The sequence below is a fragment of the Scomber japonicus genome, chromosome 6, assembly GCF_027409825.1.
Source record: "Scomber japonicus isolate fScoJap1 chromosome 6, fScoJap1.pri, whole genome shotgun sequence".
Taxonomy (NCBI): Eukaryota; Metazoa; Chordata; class Actinopteri; order Scombriformes; family Scombridae; genus Scomber; species Scomber japonicus.
Window position 1 is genome coordinate 16,853,678 of NC_070583.1, and position 18,898 is coordinate 16,872,575.

The 18,898-nt window shown below is 36.5% G+C and overlaps 1 protein-coding gene across 1 annotated transcript in view; it reads right to left on the reverse strand.

The window, feature by feature from the left end:
* The window catches only part of pak4 (p21 protein (Cdc42/Rac)-activated kinase 4), a 49,113-nt gene that overhangs the window by 18,455 nt on the left and 11,760 nt on the right, over positions 1-18,898 (reverse strand). The window contains exon 2 of the mRNA XM_053321200.1: positions 378-614. Coding sequence (XP_053177175.1) covers positions 378-578 — 201 coding nt within the window. The 5' untranslated portion in view covers positions 579-614. The remainder of the gene's footprint in view (positions 1-377; positions 615-18,898) is intronic.

Sequence of the window (18,898 nt, forward strand, 5' to 3'; positions counted from 1 at the left end):
AAAATCTGAGAGTTATGCCGAACTGTAGGTCAGTTAAAGAGACTTGGAAGACGATAAAGTAAGCTTTATTCACCGATTCCTAGTGTGGAAGTAAATAAAATACCAACAGTTGTCAAGTGTTGAAAAAATATATAGCCTTAAACGAGGTGGAAAGTTGGTAGAGTTTCTGGCGGGTACACCAAGACGCAGATGCATAGCAATGACGTCACGAGCTGTAAGACATTATAAACTATGACTATGCCTGTAGCTAATTATTATTTTCCTTACTGATTAACATGAAACTTGCAATATAAAGATAATTCTTAATATTTAGCACACGTTTTTTAATATGTATAATGTTCAGTGTGTTTTTTTGTGTAGATTTTCTTTCTCCCCACCTTGCGTGGCTCTACAGTAGTGATGACGGTTGCATCGATGAAGGGTTTGGGCCTCTTCGCCGTGTCTTCAATGAGCGACTGCCATTGCCGCGGCAACCCGACAAACTTCTGCTCCTGCTCGTCGAAGTCTGTGTGCACGCGGTGCTCGAAGTTAGACGGCGCCGAGATCTGGATACGAGATTTCTTCTTCTTGGTGAACATGATGGCGGCTGAGGCGGCTGCAGCCTAACATCAGACCTGCGAAGAGGAAGAGGAGGAAAAAGGAAGGTTAGTTTAACTTAAAATATGTAAAACAGTATTTAAGGTGCTTTGTGTTGTATGTAAGTGTGCAGCTCAGCATGAAAAATCTTATTTCACCCAATTAAGCATTAAGCGACCTAGTGGCATTAAACCAGCTATGACCTTTAAGCTGAAGGTCATCCACAGGCTCAACAATCAACTCACAGCTGGTCTCACATTACTTATAAAAGGACAACTGCTCCAGCACTTCCTAATGAGCAATAAAATTAGCCTGGAGGGGCAAGAACAATCTGTGCACAAGCAGCACATAAACATCAGAGTCCTCGTCACACTTGAGTGGACTCGACTCATCATGTAGAGGTTCGGGGGTCTCTTCTACGTAATGTGTGCGGTTCTCAGCGAAAATAGACAGTGAAAATAATCTGTTGATAGTCATATAGACAAAATACCTGTAATATTACACCTTTTACACCTAGTTTCAATGTCAATATTTGCAGAATATGTCATATATAATATCTGGTGTTGAATCAGAGACACACAGAGCTTCTTTTCTTGACTCTTTCTCGCTTTCTGTGATATTAGTTCAAACTGAGACTTCTGCCTATTGTTTTACCTGCTTCCAGACAGAGATTTGGTGCAGTTGTCTTCATTATTTGTCACCAGTTTCCCTCACAGTTAGTTTAGAGGCTTAGTGTCACCTGGAGGTATATTTTTTTAACTTGTTGGAGCAGTGACAGCAGGGGTTTAATTAGTGGAGTAATAAGTGTAATCAATAGAATAACCATCAATGTTAAGAGTGTATGCAGCTGACACAAAACTAGCTCCAACCAAACCCTGCTTTCACATCATTTATCATCATCATTATTATTATTAATTTACCTTATTCTCTATCAACTTAATATTTATATTTAGCTGATTTATTTTGCGCCTGATATAGATGACAAAACTCAGTTCAGTTGCAAAAAAAAGCTATTGTGTCTCAACTAAATATAAATTCAATTTATGATAAAATAATTCAAGATTCAAAGTACTTAATTTGCCACTGTTACAAGAACGAGACAGCACAGCATATCTAGAAAATAGGTAATAAAAGTTAAGAAATTTACAACACTAAACAAATAAATAAATGAATAGATTGCACCATACAAGACTAAAATCAATAAAGTGCAAAAAATAAAAAGCGCATCAGCTGAGTGGAAATGTTGCTGCTAGCGTAGACCCCCGGCAGTTCAGTTCAAGTTATGTGGTTCAAATATGAAACTCTCTTATTGACAGCCGTTATCCAATAGACTCTGTGTAAAGAGACGAGGCTGGTATTAGCTACGAGCACGCAGTGTTTTTTTTGTACTTCCTCATCACAAGAATATCATCAAAGCTCGACCCTCAGTAATCAGTGGAAGCATCTGCTGCTGTGGAAGGCTGAAATAAAAAACCTGCATTGTGGTCAAAAGTCTGGCATGGGTATAATTGTTATTGTCACACCATTTAAGCCCATGTGTGCTTCAAATAAGCCCACATCATGATTTATTTATAAAATATTAAAAACAATATTGATTTCAAAGAATTAAAAACAGCAATATGTATTCAGTAACATGTTAAATATTAAAAAATGAGGGAAAAACCCTCCTGAGCAAAATCTCAAAAGGTCTGACTTCAGATGTAACCCCCTTTGTAATTATCAACATTTTCATGTAAGTGTAATTTAATTTCACACTTTCTCTCAGTAGCTGTAACAGATAACAGTAACATTTATTTTGTAATTAACTAGTCACTCCCCAACACTAGATTTTACATACTTATAGCATAAAGCCAGCATGCCAAGTTTGAGGCATAAAATGGTGTTAAAAACCCCCAATATATCTTACATGCTGATCGACTAGGCATGGGATGATAACAGTGTTCAAGGTATACCGCGATTTCAAAAAGCCACGATAACCGAAACCGCCATATTTTCTGCCATACCGTTCCTAAGGTATGAGCTGTTTTTAGTCTGGTCAAAGACAGAAAGTGCAGCGTAGAGTATCACGACCCCTCACACTGTCATTACAGTGTATATTCAGGTTAAATTAACATGTCTGTCTTCCTTTTTTAGGAACATTTTAGAGTTGTAATCGCAATACCGCAATACTGTGAAACCGTGATATTTTTGCTTATGGTTATCATACCGCCAGAATCTCATACCGGCCCATGCCTATGATCGACTTCCAAAATCTTTGAGGGATTTATGCAGAGGAAAAATACAAAGATCCCACTCATTTCAAGCAAAACCAACTAGTTACAGTGGAGTTACTAACTAATAGAAATGTATTCTTGACACATTTAAAAGTGACACAACACCTCCATATTTTAACCCGATTTTCCTGCCATTGATCCTCAAATATCTGATGAATATAGCAAATTTCCGGCACTTTCTTTCTTCATCTTATCACAATAATAAGATTGATGAGTGCCGATGTAACGCTGGCATCCTTGTACACAATTGATGTAAAGTTACATCTACATTATACATCATTTTAAATCTAAATAAATGTTGAGTTACCTTAACAGTCCACTCAACTAACAAGTGTGAATTTTATTAATCGCTTGCAAAAACTATCTGGTAACAGTGTGCTAAATGCCTCTGTGCAGTCATAATGAGTGTGGTGACAGGAGAGGAGAGGTGGTATTAAATCACTGTAGAGGTTCGATCATTAGTGTTCAGCTGAGTCAGCGATACAGTCAAGAGTTTATCAACGGGCGGGACACAGAACTGAACGACTTAACAAAGGACACTGATTAACGAAGACCAAGGAGGAGACTGCAGAAGTTTTTAGTGTAAAATAAAATGTATCAATGTGTAAATGTCTCTCAGCAACATGGAAACAATTAGAATTTGAAGTTAAAGTCTTATTGAAAGCACAAAGAGCTTCAACAGGCTGTAAATCTGTGAGAAAACATTTTGTCATGTGGGGATCGAGGACGTCATTGTGCGTCTCGTGTTCATAAAGGGCGGTCTGGCTGAGAACCAGGGAGGATTGTGGGTTTTAAGAGCTACGTTCAATTCACCTTGGAAGTTGGAAATCGGAGCGCTGGGAACGACGTCACAGCCGAGTTTGAAGAGCTCAAGTTCGAGTAGGTTAGATACTAATAGCCAATACCAGGTGATAAAAAAGCCATTTCACTGTATTTTGTGGAGAAGTTTTTGTATGTTAACAAGACACAAAAGAGACAAAACTGCTAACAAACAGGATATTACTACAACTTTCACAATTGGACAATCAAGTTTAAATTTCTGACTGGGTAATCAAAAATCCGACTTCCTGGTACAGACTGAACGCACAACAAATCCCAAAGTATCTGTAACACTGAGCTAAAAGGGCTGCGGGTGAAAAACTAAATTTAACTGCTGTTGTCAAGAGCCAAAAAAACCACACATAATAAGATTTAAATGTAATGAATCAAACACAGCAGATGGATTACAGAGTTTTGACCTCAAAGATTTCATTTGATGTGAGAAAGAAATGAATTCATGTTCACGAATGTTTAGAATTAAAACATAACTGTGTGGATGCAACATTTACATCACTATGAGAGGCTGGTTATGCAAGTCAATGGAAAGTAAATGCACATTAAGTGTTAAAAAATAGAGACAAAATGTGAAGTAAAGCTACTAAAATAAAATCTGAAATCTGAGTATCTTTAATAGTTTATGAACATTAATGTGTCAAATATCTGCACTAAATGCCCCTAAACACTAAATGAATTAGATCCAGATGTGAGCCTCTCGACTGACATCTTGACTGCTGCAGCAGGTGTATGTTCACGCCCCGGCCTAAACCGAGACAATCCCCACAGCTCAATCCACCACACACCCCTCCATCCTCCATTATCATAAGACACTGCGTGACAGTGAAGAGAAAAAGAGGAAGAGACCAACAGATGTCTGATCTCTCTCACCACTTCATGATTCAGTTTATTTAATAGTTAAAATAAATTCAGACTCAATTTTATGAAAAACAAGCACACAAACTATGAACTCATCATTCACAGATGACTACTCACGTCTTTATTTCTCTTGGGAGTGACTATCTCTACAAATCTCTGCATGTTTCAAGTTTGACTTTTAAAACTTGTTAAAATCTTTTTTTCATGCTAGTTTGAATTAATTTTCACAGAAATCTCTCTACATAAAGCAAAGAATGATGATGATTTGATTTTATCAATATCGCCCAGCCCTAATCCACTTTATTTCATCTCTAAATGCAGCCCTTATTTTACTTGAAAAGAGAAAATAACGTGTTTACTATTAAGAGTACTTTGCCTGGCGTGCAGGTGGTCGAGTGGTTAGCGCGCATCCCATATACGCAGCCGACCCCGGTTCGAATCCCGATCGGAGGTCCTTTGTTGCATGTCAACACCTCCCTCTCTCTCCCATGTTTCCTGCCGGTCTACTGATAAATAACAGCCAACAAAATCTTCAAAAAAACAAGAGTACTTTGCCTATTATTCAAATCATATGTATATAATAGTATGTTAGTTTCTTTCATGTTGTTGGTGTTTATTTTCAGTCACACCTCACATAATGTGTCTTAATTTCTCGATGTAGTGTCTGGAAGTCAAATGCTCAGCCTATTTTGAACAGAAACTGCACTAGTACGACACAAAAATAACAGAGTTGGGTGTGACAGTCAGATCTCTCATGAGAAAAGCAGAAATACGCAACAATAAACCACATCTGGAAGAATTTATACTGTGAATTTAAATCACTTGTTTTCAAACCTTTTATACTGTTCAGACTCTAAGTAAAAGAAAGACCATTAAGTAAAAGAAACTAAACTTAAATGTTGTTAAGATTATTGAATATTACTGTCGACTCAGAGATCATTAAAGCCTATTTAGAACCCTTAAACAGTTAAAATTATGCTCTGATATGGAGTCAGTGTGTAAATTAGTGTCTCAAATGTTATGGTGGGGTTTTAACCTGAAGCTAAAACATTAAAAAGAGCTGCACCCTCTCTCTCTCTCTCTCACACACACACACACACACACACTATAGTTAAACCCTCCCTGTATTTTTCCTCTCCCACTCAAAACATGACACTCTCTCATCATCTCCAGCCCTACCCTCAATCTCTCTGCTCTCCTTTTTTTCCCTTTGATCCATTCCCACCCTCCTCCCTTAAATATTCTCTCTCAATTTTTTCAATTCAACATGTTTTATTAGCTCTCTCTCTCTCTCTCTCTCTCTCTCTCTCTCTCTCTCTCTCTCTCTCTCTCTCTCTCTCTCTCTCTCTCTCTCTCTCTCTCTCTCTCTCTCTCTCTCTCTCTCTCTCTCTCTCTCTCTCTCTCTCTCTCTCTCTCTCTCTCTCTCTCTGCCTGGCTGAGCAGTGAGAAAGGTTGTCTGGTCAGCGGTTCAGAGTCGGGCTGATGAGCTCTGGATGAAGCTGCTGTCCTCTGGCCTGATTAAAGTGCTGTAGGTGGGTGGTCTGCAGTCGGGGGGGTGGGAGGACTGTAAGTCGCAGCAGCAGCACTATTTAGAGGCAGTGATACTATTTACTTTGAACCTGATCTGAACTTCACCCTAACACACTGTTTGGGTCAAATTTGACATTTAACAGCTGTAAAAACACCCCAGGTTGCTCTTTAACCCTGAAATTCGATAACTTTTCCTTAAGTGGCCCAAAAAAGTAGCACAAAAATGAAAATATCTTAAGATTTTACACTTTTGTTTAGAAGTGCTACAAAGTTTGACCCATCAAATTTGACCCGTATCTATTGACATGCCTTTTTTGTTAAATTAATAGTTATTAGATAAGATGAAATTGCGAGTGCTCATCACAGCCGTATTTAAACATACTACATTAGGGCTGGGCAATAAATCTATATTATAGTGATATCTTGATATCGTCTTAGATTTTTAATATCGTAATATCATGATTATGGAATAAATGTTGTCTTTTCCTGCTTTTAACCCTTTATTGGGCGAATAACTATATTTGATAAATTCTCTAAAAATAGCCTCCCCATGCCTCTCTATAAGGTTGTAGAACCATGTGGATTTTTTGGGAAATGTTTTACCGTAGACAGATGAGGAACCATATATGGTAACTTCATTGACTTCGATTTGCAACATAAAAATTAAAACATTTGAAAAAAGTCACAAAAGCAAAAAAAAAAAAATCATGTAATATCCCCAATAACACTTGAATTTATAAGTATTTCAATGAATCTATAAAGGGTTAAAGGCTGCATTATAGTAAAAATGCCTTTATCCACTTTCTGATGAGTATTTATCAAAAGCCTCATTGTGTTGATATTTTGTGAAAGCACCGATAGTCATCACTACAATATTGTCAAAATATTGACATCGAAATATTTGGTCAAAAACATTGTGATATTTGAATATGCCCATATCGCCCAGCCCTACACTGCATACATACGTTCAGCATCACACACAATCAATCATGACCCATCATAAAACTATATGACATAAAATAAAACCAAAAACCAAAAGAAGGCAGGTAAAGTAAAAAATAAAGTGCTGTGAATGCAAGTGTCAGATAAAATATTGCACTAGTAACAGGGCCTGAATTTCAGCATACTAAATAACTAATTACTATATAATATAGTTCAGAGAATACCTTAAATTGAAAGAAAGTGACAAAATACAATCTGCGGTAAGAATAGGGCAAGGTGCGGCCTCCAGTCCCCCCCAACAAAGTCAAATCCTCTGTATGCTCTCTGAAACATTAATCAAGGATCAGCCATTGATGCATTCTTACATTAGTGTTAAAAGAGCCATTAGACTTATTATTAAACATGTTGTTGATTCATCAAAAAAAATTCTAACCTTATATTTTGATGGACAGCGTCTTAAATCTATTATTACATGATATTTGCGTTTTAATTTTTTTGACGATAATAAGACAGATTTAATAGCTTTTGTTTCCATTCATTCATTTTTAAATGTTTAATAGGCTAATTGGTGCAGCTGACTGTAGTGGTCACAGATATGCTCCAAAGCCTCCAGTCTGTAGCTCTTCAGTGGGAGGTCAGCAGTGATGCCCAAATGCTCTGAGAGGAATTTATTGATAGATTTAGTCGCCTCTATTAGACATTGTCACAATTTGACCCAGGAGGACAACAGATGTAACTTAGAAATCAAGACTACTCTAATTTCCAGAGATATGTGTAAAACTTGTGGTAATAAGATGGATTGAAGTTGGCTAAAAAGGTGTAACACAGAATTGGGGGGATAATTTATACCTTATACTTTATAAAAACTCAAACTGGGAAGACAAAAGTTGCACAGTCCACAGCAAGACAACAGGAGGGTTATAGAGTGAGACCAAAGACAAAACTAGATAATGAATATCTAATATCTCTCCACTGACTGGACAGGGGTGTGAATCATTTAAAGTTACAGTAAATCAACATCAATGTAATCTGTCAAAATGATGACGTCGACAACCTTCAGATTTCTCCATCATTGTTTTAAAAAATTCAGTCGATGATGGAAAATATTCAGCTATGATTCAGCTACATCACCAAAGTGTCTGAACGTGATGAAATACAATGACTACCTCAGCATACTGCAATCACTGTATAAAAATAATTTCAATCGAGGGAGGAGAAGGGAGGAAGTATAAGTCTAAATAAGACCTAAATATGACTAAGAAACCACAAAGAATGACAAAGCACCTTGTCATTTATGATTAATGGCTGTTCATATATAAAAGATTTGTGCTTACTCTCACTCAAATATACTCAAAATTAGAATCAGGATTAAGGAACAAGTGTTACACAATAGGATAGCTGTTATTTAAAACTTATCTCATCTACAAAAACCTGCAGGAGCCTGAATGCAATTTATAAATGTCTTCTCTTTCCTTTTCCCTATAAAATATGTTTTACTGTGATTTCTTTACAGGAAATGACTGTAGAGCCAATAGTGACTTAACCTGAAACTTCCAGCGGCCTGAAACACTGATAAAGGACAGCAGGAATACAACAGAAGCAGGCAATAAACCAATAATCTGCATTTCATCTGGTTTATTTTAGCTGATATCTGAAACACCTCTAGTATCCACTCACTGTTGTTGTTATAGTGTTCTTACATTAGCTTACTGGTGCTGAATCAGGGCTGATAATTAATAGTTTGCTCTCTCACTACTGCAAACACACACCGTGCTGTGCAAACATGCTGTGTACTGTGAGACCTTGGAGCTACTGACTGCTGCACCATGTTACACCGAGCAAGACTCGCTTGCTTACATCTGTCTACGGTTACACTAAATGAGGCAGTGCAGATACAGAGCCGCTTATTACACTTTACTTAAGTTCCCGTGACATAAAACTGCATCGACCCACTGAGCTCAAACATGGAAAAACACTGGACCAGTTCATGTTTACTACAGATGTCCTGATTGGATTATTTAGCCTCAATCTGATACTTGGGTCAATGACGTGATGTAAACCAGTGTCCAATTGGTGTAACCAGTATTTATTTCCCACAAAAATCTGATTATACACAGAAAAATAAATGTGAACTACAATATGGAATAAATATAATCAACTTTTGCAATGTAACACTATGTTTTCTAACTAATTTTACATCATTCCTCACAATTTATTTAGAGAAAATCTGTTGTTTTTAGGATATGTCCTGCTTAGTATTGACAAAATGATTCAAAATTTAAATGTACAAATACTCCAAAAATGCTTATTTTCATTTGATGTTTTAAAATGAAGTAATTATTTGTATAAGTGCACTTAAATACATTGTAGGTGGATTAAATATTTAAAATTGATCATTCTCTTGTGGTTTAGTTTCGTTTGCACAGAGGTCTTCTGTGGCCAAAACTTACTGCACGGCAGTGGTGGGCGATATGGCAAAAATATCATATCACAAAGTTTTCAGGCAGTGATCACGATCCACGATCTTACCATGACTCTTTTTCATGTTGGTTTACTATTTTACAAGTTTATTGAACAGTGCGCAAGATTCAGAAAAACATTATTTGTCTGTCACATAATGACAAAAATATGTCTTATAGGTTAGAGGCTCACACACAACATATAAACACATAACCACTGAAAGTCACATTAAATTACATTAGAAATTAGGGGCTGTCAAAGTTAACACCTTCATAATGGCCTGTAGTTTTGAAATAAGGAAGTGATGCAGCAGTAACGTTTTGGATAACAAGCAGAAAAGTATAAAGATAAGAGTCTTATGAACGGCAAATTCAGCTTCAAAGCCCTGCCAGATGTTCTATCCACAAACCAAAGTTATTTATATTAATTGTTAATGTGAACTGAGCTACCACCGGAGTACGTCGAATATCAAATGCCACCTGCTGGTCAAAAATACAGCTGATACAAGAGCCCTCCTCCCGCTCACCAAAGGCAGACCCTTGTCCTCCACAATGTAAACTGGCCTGCATGCTGTAGCCGCCAATTTAGCCATTGCTGTTGAAAGTTTGTTGCTTGTAGAGTTGTTCATTCATCTCCGTTGTAAACTATCTAGGGTGGTCTGCCTTTGGTTTGTCATGTTATGCTTTCAGCAGATTTTTTTGAGCATGCAGTATATCATTGTTCTGGATTGTTTCAATAATAAAAATAAACATACATTTGCATAAAGCAAGCATATGTGTCCACTCCCATGTTGATAAGAGTATTAAAAACATGAAAAATATCCCTTTAAAAGTACATTAAGAACAAATTTAAAAAATTGCTATTAATTTGTGATTAATCGCAATTTAACTCATGACAATCATCGATTAATTGTGTAATAATATTTGAATCGTTTGACAGCCCTAATTAAAACATAAACAACTCCATAAATAACTAAGAGCAGGTGTTAAGCAGTGACAGTCTATTTGGACTTGTTTAAAATGGATATTGCAGTAGTGACTCAAAGCATGTTGAGGCTTTAAGTCTACTTTCTTACAGTATTTTTTTTTTTATTGGGCTCTGAATGCTGCCAACAAGCAGGTGATCTACACACAGTACCAGCTCAGATATGCTGTTGAATGAATGAAACAGCTGCTTCTGCCTTCACTTACTTACACCACCTGTTTAGACATGGTGTTAAAACCTGGACTTTCACTGGGTATCACTTTTACACATCAGATGTATCAGAGTTTTAAAGCCTTTAAAACCTAAATAGAGTTTGTTTGTTTTTATTTAAAAAGGAGCAGTTATGAATGAATCTATGCACGTCATCCTATAATATCATCTGGTAGGAACATACTAAAGACTCACAGCTGCTGACACAAGTGAGCGACTCTGCCTAGAAGACCAGCCAACAATGATATAGACTGTGGCGGCCCGTCATAGTCTAATCTGTGCCGCCACAGTGAGCTGAACACATCTGTACACTCTCCAAAATCTTGTGTTGTTTTAGGGCTGAGCGGTATATTGAGTTTTTAAGAGATATCGATGTATTTTCAAACAAGATATAGGATGAGGCATTATCTTCTTTTGTGTGGATTATATTGTTAAATTACTGAATGAAGTTGTGACAACTTTCTACAGTCTCTGATTTTGCTGCACGGAGGGTTCATCTCCACCCCGCCGAGACAGAGGAGAGGAGCAGATAACATTAGCCTCTGCTATAGTTTGCTATCACTTCTCATCACGTTTCACTCCTCTGCTCTCAGAGAGTCTGTTCAATGGGGGAATATTACTACTTTACTCCGCCTCGCTGTTCTGTATAATAGGTCCGGAAACTGAATGGAGGGACAGAGTTGCTCCCTCAGTAAGCGGCTACAGGACGCTGTTATTAGCAGCTGTGGTCGAGCGAGCTAGAGAGTGAATGAAGAGAGGGAGCGCTGACAGTAAGAAAGTCTGTGAATCAGATCGATAAAACGTTATTTTCTGATTGTTTCATAGCAGTTACGTTCAACAGCACAAATACACTTCCCCACACACCTCCACTCAACCCTGCAGCTCAGCCTCAAACCTCTGAAACACCTGTGTGCTGTTTAAAACACATCAGCAGCAGCATTATGCTGGTTTGATTGGCTCAGATTAATGAGAAATCTTCTCTATTTCCATCTGTAAAATAAATCAACTGATCCTGATCCACTTCTAAGTCATCTAGAAGTGGAGTCTTCTCTTGATTAGCAGACTGTTAGTTTAGTTATTTGAAGAAACACAATGTAGAAAAAGATATTTACTGAAACAGTATTTTATATGTTCATAAGTAATTAACTAGTTGAACTTAGATCATCACTTCTGCTTTCTTTGTTTCACAGCTGAAAAAGGGACATTAGTCTTTTTTGATTGTTTGATACGAACATTAAATGAACTGGTAAAATGACTTTCTTGTACTTTGTAGGTGCGTCATCACCATTCATACCAGTAGTTCAATCAGTAGTTAAATTATTAAAGCACACAAAAACATTGTAGACATAACCTCTTAATTTTGCTCTCAGAGTGGACCAGAATAATGTATTTTACTTAAAAATGTACAAATGTCAGACTGAGACTTCACCACCATATTCTCTCAAAATTCTGTGGGAAACACTGAAGACTGACAATAGTAACTTTATTATGTAATATCATAACACCTTAAAACTGATTTCTATTTTTACAATCTTTGTGTTTTTATTAATATTTTTCTGTTTTGTTGTTGTTTTTGGTTTGTCTTGTAGCACTTTGAGTTTTGTTTTTTTTTTCAAATGCAAAGTGCTTTACAAATAGATGTATTATTGTTATTATAACAAACACTCAAAAATGAACAAGCAGGCAACCTCAGCCTCCCACATGTATCTGAAAGTAAGAACTTCAAACTACTCCCTTGTTAAATAGCATAACATCAAACTTCCTGCACATGAATACAACTACATGCACCCAGTACTTCCTTAATACCAAGCTTTTAAAAACACAAATACAACAAGGTGGTAGCGAGTGAGTGAATCATTACCCTAAAAACCTGTTCTGCCCCCTCATGTGTCACACTTGTGCACAAAAAGACAGATGATCACTGGGGATAAGCTTAAGAGTACAAACAGCTGCTTTTACAGTCACAAATATCAGCTGTCAGTAACAGATTTGAATGGCAAAAAGTCATGAGGGGGTTGGAGGGTAAAATGAGGGAGGAGACAGTCAAGCAGGACTGTCCATGTCTATATCCCTCTCACTCTCTCTTTAGCTGCTCCCCATTCACACAACTCGCACAATGAAGTTATTATGCTTCTTTTTTCTTTCTTTCTTTCTTTGTCCTGACTCACAGTTAATCCATGCTGTGAGGACTTTAACAGTTTAGTTGTTATGGCGCAGATTAACTTTGGCTCGGCTGCAGCAGCAGCAGCAGCGACCACAAGTTGTAACTTAAACCGAAGTCTCGCAACTTTGCTTTAAACGCGATTAAACTGATTAAACAATACAGCGATTTAAAAAAAAATATGCATACAACTCGCTATATGTTAGTCGGGGTATACTCACTTTTTTTTAAAACCACAGGTAGTGTTTTATCCAGCAGCAGCAAGCAGCAACAACACCACTATCCACCTGATCTCATATCGGAAACGCAGCTGAGGACGAAGAGGGGGAAAACACACACACACACACACACACACACACACACACACACACAGACTCCCTGCAGCAACAAAAGTTGTTTCCGCGAAAAAAATTTAACTTATTTTTTAAAAAACGTATTTAAAACAAACTGGGACACGGTAACAGACAGCGTTAACCTTAAAGATAAAAAAAAACACAGAGAGAGAGAGCGGAAACAGTGTTGTAGATTGGAGGCTGTAAATATAAAGTGTGTCGCATTCCTATGGTTTCAGCAAAACGCGGCCCAGTATCATGACGTCACCGGGAGGGAGAGAGAGAGAGAGAGAGAGAGAGAGAGAGAGAGAGAGCGTGTGCCCGCGGGCGCGTCCACGATAGACAATGATTGTTATATACTAATTATTATAATGCTATTTTAATTTACTGTCAAATATTCAGAATGAAATTGAAACCTTTCCTTCAACTCTTCTCTCACTCTTCCTGTCAGCCACACACTCTGACTCTCAGGTGTAGCTGTGTTTAGTAGTTTAGTTTAGTTTACACAAGTTAAAATTTACACAAAAAAAGACAAATGATAATACAGTGCAGGGAAAGGTCAGAAAGACCAAATGAGCTTATTTAAAGCCTCCACCTAAAAAAAGTTAAAATTACACATTACAGAAAATAATAGCACTACATAAAAACTAACCAAATAATTACTATATAAAAATATAAGATAATATATTCCTTTCTTAGTCCCACAATGGGGAAATTTGCATTATTACAAATGCAAGTGGACAGTAAAAATAGAAGAGCGGCAATAAAAAATAATAAAGAACAATAAATTCTCAGTGACCACAAACTAGCCGTGGAAACAGGCAGCCACAGAAGAACCTGGCTGCCCATAGAACAAAGAATATGTGGTCACTGTGAGACAGAGGAGCACTTTCTTCGACACTGCCCAAAGTATGACAACTTAAGACAAACCTTTTTCATCAAACTAAAAAGAAACATCCCAAAAGGTGAAGAAGAGCCTTCTGCAGTCTGTCTTAAATTGACATAATCTGAGGGACTCAGGTTAAATCACTTGTGTTTTTGTTCACTCACTCACTCACTTGTATGCACATTAATGTTTGATTGTATTGTATTCTTCTTTTTCTTTTTTCTCTTGGTTTAGTTTGGAAAGGTGACTACCAACCCTGTTCTCCCCTACTTGTATTCACGTGACGTGGCTCAGGCAGCCTATTGCACTTTTCCTACTATATCCTATTAATTAATCTTTACTGCCTGGTTGGACTTTAAGTTGACCTATACCCCTCCAATAAAAACCCTACAGAAGCTATTACTTGATATACGAGTTGATGATTACTATATTGATTAAGTGACTTTTTAAATAAATTAAAAAATGATAAGAAACCAAACAAGTGAAACAAGCACTCTAGATTTTGGATGATTAGACACATTTTTGAGAATAGTTTTTACAGATTAACTCATTAAAAAGTGCTTTTTATTTTTTGCTCCTTTTGTCACATGACTGTATAATCCACTTTGGCACAGCAGAGTCTTGACAGTGTTGCTCAAATTATTGCTATTTATAGAAGCCTAATCAGAGCAGGTTAATGTGGAATATCATGTCTGCCTGCTAATATGAACACATCCATCATCACAGACACATGGACAGTAGTAATTTTATACTGTGAGCTATACTATGTTGCCTTACAAATACCTAACATTACATCACAGAAGTTACCTCAGCTTTAAAGTAGAGAAATTCATAATTAGGTGAACAAACACACTGATTTAATCTCATGAACAAGCTTTTCTCCTAGATATTTGGGATTAGGATGACCTGATAAGTAAAAAAAAAAATGGTAGAAGCTGAAAAGGATGAAATAATGAGGTAAAGGCAACGAAAACGAAGCTGACAATTTTTTAGTTTTAAAAAAAACTATAATTTTTATTTTTATTTCAGTTAATTAGATTGTTTTTCACTGCTAGTTTTAGTCTTAGTTTTCGTTAAGTATAATAATCCTGCTACTAGGTGGCACAAAAAAAGTTGTACGAACAATAGATCAAAGTTAAGCAGAATGAAGTTTAAGATCCAACAAACCCAAATTGAATGTACAATGTAAAACCATGAATAAACATGTAATAAAACACATTTAATCAGTGTATAATAGAAGCTTCTTATCAAAGCCAGGCAAAGAGAGTAACTGTGACTCAAGTCTGTCTGTTTTAACTTTCTCTTATCTGCTATCTGACTACGAGGTGTCAGAATCGGTGAGGAGAAGGTCTGTTCACATTCCTCCGAGAGTAAAAAAAAAACAACAGCAGGAACAGGTCGGCTCAACGAATGAGAGCCAGAAACACACACACACACAAACCTGCCAATCCTGAGGCCGAGTTCAAACAAAGCATGTAGTGTTGCAGCCAATGAGGGCCAACTTTCAGAGCCAGGTTGAGGAATGTGGAAAGGTCAATGATAAAGACTGGCCAGAGAGAGAGAGAGAGAGTGAGTGTGAGTGTGAGCGAGAGCAAGAGAGAGAGAGAGAGGGGGACAGAGAGAGAGCGAGTCAGAAAGAGAGAGTGCTACACGGAGCAGACAAGCTAAGTTACAGATATTTCAACACACACACACACACACACACACACACACACACAAGACTTGCTGACAGATACACTGAAATATTTTAGTTCATGAGGTGGGTTCAAGTTCAAGGATGAATAGGAAACATGTTACAGGTCACCTCACACACAAACAACACTAACAATGTTTTAAAAAGAGTGTTGAAGCAAACAAAACAATGCAAATACAAAGATGTTATCTGCTGCTTTATAATGAGTTTGAACTCAGCTGCAGGTGGAGGCAGTTTAGAGCGTACAGTCTGACTATAGTCTATATATTATCATATAGAGTTTTAACTAATAAACCGCTTATATTTAAAGTAGCTCCAACTGAGCCTGTCACTATAATTACATTATGGACTTACTGTACCATAGTATTGTATATGTGTATGTATTTTTTTATATTCAGTATATATAGGATTATCGGCCAATACATCAATATATGTAATAGGTACGGTTATCAGCTCCAGTATGAGTCGGGCCCTTAGTGTTAACCCTTTACTCTCCTTGCTTGTATCTTCCCTGCTTGTGTTACAGGGATTTTCTTTTTAACGAGCATCTGATTAATCTGATTTTAATTTTGTACCTACATTCACTTCATCCGCTGTATTTGGCTGAACTTTTTCATTCTGAGCAGTACATCTCGGAGCAGATGATGACTGATGATGACGGGCTTCACTAATGACAGTGGAGACCGACTCCTTCACAATAACATCATCACCTCACCGTTTTCCACAACCTGCCATCAGTGTGTCATGGCGGAGCCACAGCTGAGTTATGATGTTTATCATGACACTGACATGGTGTGGTAGCACAGGGGATGATGATGATGATTATTATTAGTTTTACTCATCATCTAGTTGGATTGTAGTAATCAGTTTTAGAGCTCTCAAATATTAAATTTATCACCAACTATTTAATCAATTTGAGAACTAATCTATTAATAGAGAAATTAATTGACAGATTAATCGATAATACAAATAATGATCAGCAGCTTTAATCTGTTTTTTTCCCAGTTTGGTCGATAATCAAATAATGTCATCTGAGCAGGCATTAAAGAAAATAACTATTAAATTAATCACCAACTATTTTGATAAACAATCATTGTGAGTCATATTTTACAACAGAATTTTGCAATTTTCTGATTCCAGCTCAAATATGTTTATATTTTCTTGTTTCTTTAGTCTTCTGTCATAATAAACTAAATATCTAAAGGTGGTGGACAAAAAAGAGGAAGCAGTGAACGATATTTTTCACCATTTTCTGACATTTTACAGATCAAACAAGTAATCGATTACCAGACAGATAAATGAATAAACCTATAACAATAATCATCAGTTGCAGTACTTATCAGTATTTTCCAAGTTTGCCTGTGCTGCTGAGTGAGGACTTTTGTTTTTTTCCACTCCTCTGTTCCTCTACTTTTATCTATCAGACTCTAATGATGAATAATAAAATATCAGCGTCACAGTTTTGTGATAAACTCTTTCTGTCGCCACCATCGGACTCACAATGAATCCTGTTCCTGTTTTTCTTCTGTGTGCTTCAGATGAAACGCTTCAGCAAACACTGAAAAACAAAAGCAGCTACAGGAAGTACAGCATGGGTCAGGTGATTATAGTGAACGAGCTCATTTGTTTAACAATAAAAACTGTTTCCTGCTGAACTGAATCAATTTTTTAATTGTTCTAACATAACAAGACAAATATAGAGTCAATATCCTTTATGCAAAAACCTGCACTTAGACAGCTCTTTTTTCCTTTTCATGTTTTTTTCAAATCCAAAACTAGACCAGTGTTGGATTATCACTGACCAGTAACATCTCTTTAAATTAGAGCCCCACTGATATATCATTTAGCTCATATTACCATCCGATACTGCCCCATGACAAATATATATCGGTGTGCTTGTTGTAGTAGCAGTAGTAGTAGCAGTAGTAGTATTAGTAGCAGTAGCAGTAGTAGTAGTAGTAGTAGTAACAGTAGCAGAAGTAGTAGTAGTATTAGTAGTAGTAGTAGCAGTAACAGTAGCAGAAGTAGTAGTAGTATTAGTAGCAGTAGTCAATGACATAGAGACAGACTACAAAGACAGATAAAGAAAACAATAAAATAAAAACAATAAAATCAGAGAAGAAAAAAAAGTATATATTCCGTATATAAACAATATGTCTAAATTTTTTTCACTCCCCAATATCAGTGTCAACTCCAAAGATCCAGTATTGGTCGGGCCTAAGTCTGTCACGATAATTACTTCAGTTGAACGATATACTGTGTCAGAAACAATCACGATAAACGATATTATTGTCATTTGAAGATCATTTTATATAACTGATATACTAATAATATATTAACATAATAATGTAAAAGGGGCAGGGTGGTGGGATTGGAGAGTGGGCGCTACACTTCTATAAAAACACAGACTGCCATTATGGGCCAGGACAGAGTTATTATTTACCTTTAATATTTGCAGTCTCCATTCAGGACGTGAACAGTGAGGAATGGAGGACACTACTCGCTTAGCCAATGTGACATGAATAGCCTCTCAGCTGCTAATGTGAAGTGTGGCAATACTGAGGTCAAAAAAATGACCAAGGTCATGTCCATGTATCATGCCGTAAAGTTGATATTTTGATATGATTTGAAAATTGACAGTAAGCATAACACAATGCAAGATTGTCAACCACACCCGAAAAGGAGTGGGAAGAAGAACAGTTATTAAATCTCACCCCTTCTCCATAAATCAATGATTACTTGTATAAAGGGGCACACCAAACGCGATGTCGCCCAATCGCGCATCGAGATTACATATGAAATCAATTCATTCCTAATTAATACAATAATACAATATACAAATGTCTTACTAATACATATTATATATAATGTCACTATATACATCTATATTTACTGTAATCAATAAATAATTAATTGCTAAATTTGTTTACCATAATGTTAAAATATTAAAAAAATATAAATATATTGGTACATATCAGACAACATAATGATATATTTGTGATAGGCTGATATGGACCAATAATAGCTGACTAATATATCGGTCAGGGTCTGGTTAACACTTTTTTTTTCTTTTATTATTTTTAATGTTTGCATGTTTTATGGTGTTTTCCATTGTGGTAAAGCATAATGTTAAAAATAAAAAATATATATATATCAGTA